The 9,863-nt window shown below is 42.9% G+C and overlaps 1 protein-coding gene across 1 annotated transcript in view; it reads right to left on the bottom strand.

Annotated features, from left to right (window-relative positions):
- Positions 1–9,863, bottom strand: part of CAPN9 (calpain 9) — a 102,303-nt gene that overhangs the window by 69,994 nt on the left and 22,446 nt on the right. The window contains exons 7-8 of the mRNA XM_006874172.1: positions 6,847–6,932; positions 3,009–3,086 (exon numbers count right to left, since the gene is read on the bottom strand). Of these exons, the coding sequence (XP_006874234.1) occupies positions 3,009–3,086; positions 6,847–6,932 (164 nt within the window). The remainder of the gene's footprint in view (positions 1–3,008; positions 3,087–6,846; positions 6,933–9,863) is intronic.

Raw genomic sequence — 9,863 nt, 5'->3', positions numbered from 1 at the left:
GCTGTGAGTGGGAATCAACTCAATGGCACTTAACAACAACACTCAGGAGTTCAGTTTGGGGTGTATTAAGCTGAGATGTTGAAGATATTCAAGGGGAGACATGGAGTGGGCAGTAGAATATATGAATCTAAAATTCTGAAGAAAGATATCAACCTGAATATTATCCATATAAAGACAGAAATTAAACTCCTGGAGCTAAATAAGCTCACCTGAAGTGTAGATGTGGTGTCCTGGTGAGGCACTGTAGGATAAGCACTGGATTTGGTGGTTCAAACCCACTAGCCACTCATAGGAAACCCTATCCAGGGTCACTATGAGTCAGAAATGACCCAATGTCATGTAACAACAGCAACAAGCAGAGGTTAGACAGTGAGAATGGGAGGTCCAAAGACCGAGGCTCACAACACATCAGCGTTTAAGAGGTTAGGGCAATGAGGAGAACTAGTAAAGGACTTTGAGAAAGAGTTCTCATGTAGAAGGAGAACCGTGAAAGTGAGTGGCTTCTTGGGACTCAATGAACATAGTGCCAACCATGTCAAATGCTGCAGGTAAAGCAAGATGAGTAGATTCAACAATGTGAGTCTGGTCAAGAGCAGTCTCCATGGAATGTGGGGACAAATCATAGTAGAATGAGTTGGAGAGAGCAAGGATGAGAGGTGTTAATTGAATGTTTTTCTATAGAAGAGAGCAGATAAATGCATTGGTGGTTAAAATGAATAAGAGATGCTTTTTTTCCATGAGGTTGGGAGAAACTACAGCATTTATATATTAATATAAGGCACTCTGGTAGCATAGTGTTTACGAATCAGGCTGCGAACCACAAGGTCAGCAGTTTGAAACTACCAGCTATTCTGTGGGAGAAAGATGAAGCTTTCTGCTCCCGTAAAGATTTACAGCCTCGGAAACCCTGTACAGGGTTGCTATGAGTCAGAACCGACTCCATGGCACATAACAACAACAATAACATATATTAATATGAATAATTTAGTAGAAAGGGGAACATTTAGAAATATGGAGGGAAGAGAGACTGTCCTAGGTAGATGAAAGCTGAAACTGGGAGGAGACGGAGTGGAAAGGGCTTATATATCAGATCCTTGAAGCAAAGGCTGCATTCAGATGAGCATTGCACAGTGCCTCACAATCTCAGATCCAGGTGGTAGGTATAGTTCCTTCTAGATTAACAGACACGTATTTATGGGGAGGGCAATGGATCACCCAAAAGGTCCTACTGCTTGACTGTCTCCCACTCTGCGGATTTTCTGGTTTACTCTGTTCTTCTTCCTTAGCCAGATGTTCTGTTAGCCTGACCTCGGATGTCTCTCGATCCTTTGCTCTTCCTCCTGTTTACATTCCACAACCCCTGAGATGAAAGAAATTCTTGAGCTCAGTTTTTCTTTCTTAGTTCTTGTAACTGTGAATCCAGATGTCATGCAGAGCTTCTCTGTATAGTCAAAGTTCAAGTTAAATCTTTCTCTAATTCCCATTTCAACAATTGGTGAATCTCTTAAGCATCTTGTATGGTTTTCACAAGGGTCTTGGGCCTAAGGCCCTCATGGTTCCTGAGGCACAGATGGCTAGCAGACCTCTGAGATTTATCAGCCAGAATGGGACAGGGACGGAGGTCTACACTTTACCTTTCACCTAGGGGTGGCCAGGTGACTAGCTATGCCCAATGAATGTAAACAGCGATGTTTGTTACTTGTGGATCAAGAATTCCAAGAACTAGTGTACTTTCTCTAGTCTTTCCTTTTCTCTTTCTTTTCAGCTAGCTATACACAGATGATCATGTGACCCTAGGGGATGGTGAGACCACACAGTAGGAGTTTGGGTCCCTGAATCACTGCATGGAGAAATCACATATAGTATGGGAACATCCTCCTTGGACTCACAACAAGAAATAAACTTTATTTATTGTATTTGAGCCTTAGACATTTTGGGACTGCTACTTACAGTAGCTGGTGTTACCCCAAGGTATTGGTAGCTTGAAGTATGCAGCTGCTGTAACAACATTCTAAAAATGTGAGATCAGCTTAAAGTTGAGCAGAAAATGCTGAAGTCAGGAAATGGATATCCATGCTATGCTATGCAGTGACAAAATATTGATGACTTAGCCTGTAAACATTTGAAAGGCAGGACACATGCCTTCTGTGCTTTTGCTCTTGGAGGAAAAGAATAGAAAAAGCTAGTGTGTACTAGTTTTTTCTTGTCGTCTTTAACAAGGTGTTACAAGAAAGAGAGGAACTTAGGTAAGAATTGACGGGTTTGAGAGCATGAAGGAAAATTGAGTTAGAAACTAGAAATTTGTGGTCTTGCAGGATTGGAAAAGCCAATTGTCTCCGGAACCCAGACGGTAAGAAATAAGACAGAGAGTGGTGAAAATCTTCCAGAGACAAAGGCCTAGTAAGAATTTTCAGTTTAACAAAAAGATTATGCACTGTGGACAGACTAGATCAGACATATTTCCTTCCTATTTAGGCTTATTCTTTTGGATGCTCTCAAAGTAGTTCCTCCAACAGTCCGTCAGTCAGTTGAGCAGGGAAGGAAGTAGACACAATGAATAACAGAGTTATCTGGCCTCAAAGCCATGACTAGCTTACAGGAGAGATGCTAGACTGGGTCCAGAGATTCTTCCCCATACACACTGTTTCCCGGATTGTATTAACTCCCTTTGGGACTCAGATAGAAACTCAGATGTGGTGAGTCCCCTCAAAACATGAGTAAAGTTAAATTTTATGTCAGCCTACTTCTGGTGTGGTGCTGTAGGATCAGCACTGGACTGTGAACCATACGGTCAGCAGTTCAAACCCACCAGCAGCCTCTCAGAAACCTCATACAGGGTCACGATGAGTGGGAACTGACTCGATGGCACTTAGCAACAACAACAGAAGGATAGAGGAGTTTTTAAAACTCTTTTTCAAAGTTGTATTTGATTAAAACACATGGTCATGGGCACATTCATACCCGTTAGGGTCTTAATGCAGTAATGAAAAGCAAGACAAGCACCGTACCAGAATTCCCCGTCATCAAGGGCAGTGTGACAGAGACGCTTCTGTTCAGCTGGGCCAGCGGAAAGCCACTCAGGAGAACTGCAAGTAAACAAAGTCAGCATGTAGGAGAGAATCGTAAACAGCAGGCCAAACAACCCCAATCTCAAGGCATGTGTTGGTTACGTACGAAATAGTCCAGCTCAGTAACTATTCTCTGGCCTCCAGAAATGTGTAGAACAGTTGGCCTCTAGCCCTTGAGGGCTGGTCAGAAAGTCCATCTCTTAGTCAGCAATTCAGTGCTGAGGGAAAAACTCCAGAGACCCTATTTGAACCTCCCATATATAACGTCATCCTGAGAATGGAACATCAGCAAGGAAGTAAAAAATATCGCTGGGAGTCATTGACTTTAATCTATGACTGACAGCAACTTGCTCTTTGGTGTGGTGCAAACCATGTGGCCTCTCTTCTTAGTTTATAAGTACATACATTTAAGGTGATCACAAAACAGGACCTTAGATGTAAGGTACGTACATGGTTGTGAGTTAAGTATCAAGTATCTTTATAGGCATGATGTCATTATGAACTCAGTTCACACTTCTATGAAATAGACATGGTCATTCCATAGTTGAGGACATTCCGACAGATGAGGTGTGCCCATTTCATCGATTGAGGTCACTCAGGCCAGGTGACATGCCCACTCCACAAACAAGGACACTCAAGACGGGCCAGGAAACATGTCTACTCACAGATAAGGCCACCCAGAGAGGCCAGGTGACATGAGCACTTCACAGATAAAGTCACTCAGGTAGCCAAGGCGACATGCTCATAAGAAAGACCTAGTGAGGGACTATCCCCCGAGCTTGGCAGTTCTGACTCCAAGTTCACTGGCTTTCTACTACTCCACAGTTGCCTGCAGAGTTCAGATTAAGTCGTAACTACTGTCATATAAGAGTCCTGGTTGGTGCTGCAGGGTAATGTGCTGGACTGCAAAGTTAATTTGAACCACAAGGTTGGCGATTCAAGCTCACCAGCCACTCCTCGGAAACCCATACAGGGTGTCTATGAGTCGGAACCTACTGGATGGCACTTAACAACACCAACTATAGTGTCGGAGTTCTAGCATGGAGCTGTGGGTTAATGCACTGGACTGCAAGGCTGACTTGAACTGCAAGGTCAACAGGTCAAGTTCACCAGCCGCACCTTAGAAACCCTATACAAAGTCGCTATGAGTTGGAACTGACTTGATGGCACTTAACAACAACTATCATTTTATGGAGTCCCTGGGCAGTGCAATTGATTAAGTGTTCGACTATTAACCGAAAGGTTGGAAGTTTGAACCCTCCCAGAGATGTCTCAGAAGAAAAGGCCCAATGACCTACTTCTGAAAAATCATCCATTGAAAAATCCCAGGGAGCACAGTTCTCCTCTAACACGTAAGGGATCACCAAGATGCAGCAACTACTTTGGTTTACTCTCATGTTAAGGTTGCGGTGCCTACTTCTTCTATACCCTGTAGATCCTGAATTAATAGGAGAGTCAGGGCCAAGACTGGAGGCCTTCTCTCTAGCTCACTGGCGCAGGAGTGGGAATAGTCCAATTCAGGAGGACTGAATCCAGGCACTGGAGAAGGAAATCATGTTTGGTAAGGTGGAGGATCAGAGAAAAAGAGGAAGACCACCAGCGAGATGCATTGGCCAAGTGGCAGCATCAGTGAGCTCAAATGTGGCAACAATTTGGCCCAGGATCAGGCAGTGTTTCGTTCTGCTGTGCATAAGGTTGCTATGGGTCAGTACCAACTCAATGGCACCTAACAACAACAACAGCAACAACTTTCTAAGCAGCTCACATGTAGCCCCTCCACCTGGTAGGCTATGCAGTGTTTCTAACTCTGTTCTCAGAGCCGTGTGGCCAGGCTGAGGAGGCAGTATGGAGACTTGCTCTTACCACTCCTGGGTGTTGGGTGCTGGGTGCGAGAGGAAGAGGAGTTTGCTTCCAGCAAAAATGTACTTTTTGTATTTCTCGGTGTAGCCCTTTTCCTTGTATGACTGCTTTGTTTAAACCAGGGGACACTGTAGGCCTTATTATGATAGGAAGCCTAATTTTGGCCAAATTGTTTTCTACTTTGATGTTAGTCCCCATTCATACCCTTGATTCTGAGCAGGCAGATACCAGGAAGTGGGTGAGGAAGGACAAGTAGACCCTTCCCCAATGCTGGAACCTGGTTAATGAAGTCTTGACAAACACACGGTGAGTGGCCTCATAGCTTTGCATGAACTGAGGACAATGATGGCTCTGTTTGGACTTGCTCTCTAGACTTGCTTTGGGGAATCCTGGTGTGGTGCTGTAGGATAAGCACTCAACTGCAATGTTGGGTTGAACTGCAAGGTCGGTGGTTCAATCCACCAGCTGTTCCTCAGAAACCCTATACAGGGTTGGTATGAGTTGGAACTGACTTGATGGCACATAACAACAAGAACCTGACAGGGTGGGATAGGGGTGGTGGGAGAAGCAAGGAAGGATCTTTTGGTGTCCAAGACAGCAGAGAGCCTGGCTGAGTGAGGAGAAACAGTTCAGGGCAGGTGCTGTCAAGGGCACGTCCAAACTTTCCCATGCTCCCAGTCACAGGGTGAACCCTACCTTCTACATAGAAGTGAAGGCGAAAATGTCCATTCTTCTTGGAAATAAGAGACCAAGAGGGGACACACAGGAAAAGCAGACCTTGCTTATACACTCTTTTCTTACATTTTAATGATCTCATTAGACAACATTTTAAACTTAAAACAGTGGTTAAAAACAACAACAACAAAAGCATCTACCATCTGTCTGTTTTTCATATTAATACAAATGTCGGACAGTAAAGAACACTGAGACGGGAGGGTAGAGTAACATGCCGATGATTGTTAAGCTTATGCATCAACTTGGCTGGGCCATGATTCTCAGTGGTTTGGCGGCAGTGAGGTAATGATGTAATTTGGCAGTGAGGTAATGATGTAATTTGGCAATCATCTTACATTTGTGATCTGATATGGTAATCTTCCATTTTTGCATAACAGTGATTTTCATATAATGAGTTGGTCTCTGGAACCTAACCATGTTCATAAGTCAGAAGTGGGTGGAATTGGGGTGGGGATGGGGTCACATAAGGAAGTGCCCATAATAGGACAATTTCTTGCTTTACTTTCTTTATTTCTGTGCTGATCATTGTTACTTGATCTTTAATGTTTCAAGAATTCCCATACCCAAAATATTCATTGCCACTGTGTCCTACCCCACCCCAAACACACATGGGCATACATACACATGTACAGTCATGCACATATACATACATACTACATTGAGTTATGTTGCTGTTATGTGCCGTGGAGTCGGTTCCGACTCATAGCGACCCTGTACAGGGTTTCCGAGGCTGTAAATCTTTATGGGAGCAGAAACCCTCATCTTTCTCCCGTGGAACAGCTGCTAGTTTCGAACTGCTGACCTTGCAGTTCACAGCCCGATTCGTAACCACTATGCTACCAGAGCTCCTTACATACTACATACAGATGAACACATACATATTCATACATGCACACATGCCTATACATTCCTTACTGGAGTTACTCACAATTTAATGGAGACGAAACCTTTCATAATGACAGACAAGGTGTAACATTATATGTTCTTATGGGCTGTGACACGAGTACAATCACATGGAAAGCTAAGGGGCTCTTCTAAAAGCCTTTCCTGAGAATCCAGTTGGACTGAAATGGGCTGAGTGAGGCTCTGAGAGCTGAAAGAGGATAAGGAAGGCCATGTTGGTACACAGCCAGTCCTAGCCCACACGCCCAGGGAGAAGCAGAGATAGGGCAAGGGTACTGACTTGTCGCTCCATGCCCCGTTCCACTCAACCTGGCCCCAAGGATTCCGGACTCTGATGAGCTGGATGTTTTGACCTCGGAAGTTGACCTAGAAGGACAGAGAGTCAGAGAGATGTAGGGTGATGCAAATAAAGCCAGAACTGGATATCCTATGAGCCTCTTGGCTCTGCAACCTCAATAACCCCATTTAATCATCTCAGAGGCAAAAATTAAAGGCATTAAAAACTCATCAATTCTTAATTAGTCCTTGGAATTTTCCAATAATTATGAGCATTACAAACGATTTTATATGAATCACCCAGAATGGCTATACTGCATCTGGGCAATAATGCTAAACTGTAGTTAACAAGAACTTCGTCCGCATAAATCATCAAACAAATGAGAGTTTTCTCTAGACTGAAATCTTTCTGGAGAGAGGGATAAAGCCTTATTTATCTCAGCACATGAATGGTAAAGAATATCATAAAAAACGTTCATGGAGTTTTTGCTGAATTTTTTTCACCCTTAGCATCCTACTCACAGATGAATGATCAGAATTTAAGTATAAGCTGATAATTTAAACAACAGCAACAATAAACACAAACAATTTCTACAAGTAAAAAGCCAGAAAATTAATACTAAGAATTCAGAAATAGTACATTGGAAGGGCAAAGAATTGAACCAATGGAAGGCTGAATTACTGAACTTGAAGGCAAATCTCTCAACATTCATCTGCCAGAGGAGCAATTAGAAAAATCATGAAAAAATCTGAAGAAAGCCTAAGATTTATGTGGGACAAGATCAAGAGGAATAACTTACATGTGATTGGAACTTCAGAACAGACAGTGACAAAAAAGAAGAAAAACAGAGAAAATTGTCTAAGAACTGTTAGAAGAAAGCTTCCCTAACATCGTGAAAGACAAGAAGATAGTCATTCAGTAAGTTAAAGGAGCTCTAAACAAGAGTTCCGGTGTGGCACTGTGGGTTAATGCACCAGACTGCAAAGTCATTTGAACTGCAAGGTCGGTGGTTCAAGCTCACCAGCTGCTCCTTGGAAATGCTATACAGAGTTGCTATGGGTTGGAACCGACTCGACAGCACTTAACAACAACAAACAAGATAGACCCAAAAAGAAAATCACCAAAACATGCCAGAATCAAACTTTTCAAAACCTAAGACAAGGAAAGAATCCTGAGAGCAGCTTAAGAAACATTAAGTTACCTACAAAGGAGAAGTAATAAGACCAAGCTCTGATTTCTCAGCAAAAACCATACAGGCAAGAAGACAATGGGATGGCATACAAAAAACTCTGAAAGAAAAAATTGCCAACCAAAAATCATATCTAGCAAAACTGTGGATCAAATATGACAGCAAATTTAGGACATTTCCAAATAAACAGAAATTGAAAGAATTTGCTAAAACCAGACCAACCTTAAAAAAAAAAAACTAAAAAGAGTTCTTTGGACAGAAAACCAACAACAGCTGATAATAACCTAAGACTAACATACATGACAATATCACCCAGAACTCAACCCAGGTTTGCATATTAAACCTTTGTTGTTGTTGTTAAATGCCATTGGGTTGGTTCCGACTCGTAATGACCCCGTATAGGGTTTCCAAGGAACAGCTGGTGGCTTTGAATTACCGACCCTGTGGTTCACAGTCCAATGCTGATCCTACAGTGCCACACCAGGACTCATAAAAAACATTTGTTATTGTTGTTGTTAAGTGACTTTGAATCACTTCCTACTCATAGCAACCCTGTACAGGGCTTCCGAGTAGTAGCTGGAGCTTGAACTGCCGACCTTGTGGTTCAAACCAACCTCACATTCCAGCTCATTAATCCGCAGTGCCACACCAGGACTCCTATAACAAATCCATAAGACTAAAAATAGGAGCCAGAGATACCAACCCATAACAACAAAAATAACAACATCAGAAGCAGCAACAACTACAAAATAAAGTAAAAAGAGGGAAAAGGAATAATGTACTTAGAGGCAGATTTCAAAATAAATCAATAAATAAAAAACCTGGAGACCTACTTCTGAAAAATCAGTCATTGAAAACCCTATGAACATACATGCAGTGGCTCTGAGGTGGAGTTGATTAGACAGCAAACTGTTCTAGGTCAAATATAGTCACACTGTTAAGAAGGCAGCCCTGAAACATGCAGGGTCCTGGTCAGATAAGGAAGGGCCAGCACATGTGCTTAATGCCCTATCCGGGAACAGAAAGAGAATCAAGGTATTTAAAAAAGATTTTAGTGGAAACATAGCTAGTCAGACCACCTTATCCTTCATGAATTTGTCATAAATTGTATTTTTGATTTGTACAAATACTTCACTTCAAACACTTCAGAGTCCCACATAGGGCTTGTCCTTCATCGTTTAAAAGGTCCATGGACTTGAAATGTTCTGAAAAATTAGGTGTCTTGTAGGTAACAAGAAGAGTCTTTGTGAAGGGACTGTAGGATAAGCACTTAAACACAAGGTCAGTTTGAGTTGAAAGATCGGTGGTTCAAACTCACCAGCTGTTCCTTGGAAACCGTATAAAGGGTCGCTATGAGTCAGAACTGACTCGATGCCACTTAAAAAAAACATGTCCACCCTCGTGAGTGTACAGCAAGGCTTGCATGATTAGGAAAAGAAGATAAAATGAACCAATACAAATCTCTGAAATTCCTAAGAAGTCTTCAAGGAATTGCATCTCTCAGCGTGGACCCCTTCATTCACAAATCCCAGTGAGGAGGAAGGACAAGGTCCTCTCTTCTTTATCCTGCACCCCCTCCCCACGCCAAAATAGGACAGCTAACAGCCTGCATCCTTGGCACACCAGGTTTGGGACTTGCCTGAGAGAGACATGGAGGGGGCAGACACAGGTCCTGGATTCGATGACTGTTCCCTAAGAGGGCAGCCCGTGGTCTATCATCTCCCTCTTTTACTTCATCCTCCCTCTCCCTTCCCAAGTTAAGGTGATGTTGTGTCATTCTAGGTGCCCCCAGGGATTAGCTATACCCCGGACCACAATTGCAGAGAATAGA

This window comes from Chrysochloris asiatica, unplaced genomic scaffold, assembly GCF_000296735.1.
Source record: "Chrysochloris asiatica unplaced genomic scaffold, ChrAsi1.0 scaffold00265, whole genome shotgun sequence".
Classification (NCBI taxonomy): domain Eukaryota; kingdom Metazoa; phylum Chordata; class Mammalia; order Afrosoricida; family Chrysochloridae; genus Chrysochloris; species Chrysochloris asiatica.
The sequence above is the reverse complement of the archived record's forward strand: the minus strand, read 5'-3'. Positions and strand labels throughout refer to the sequence as shown.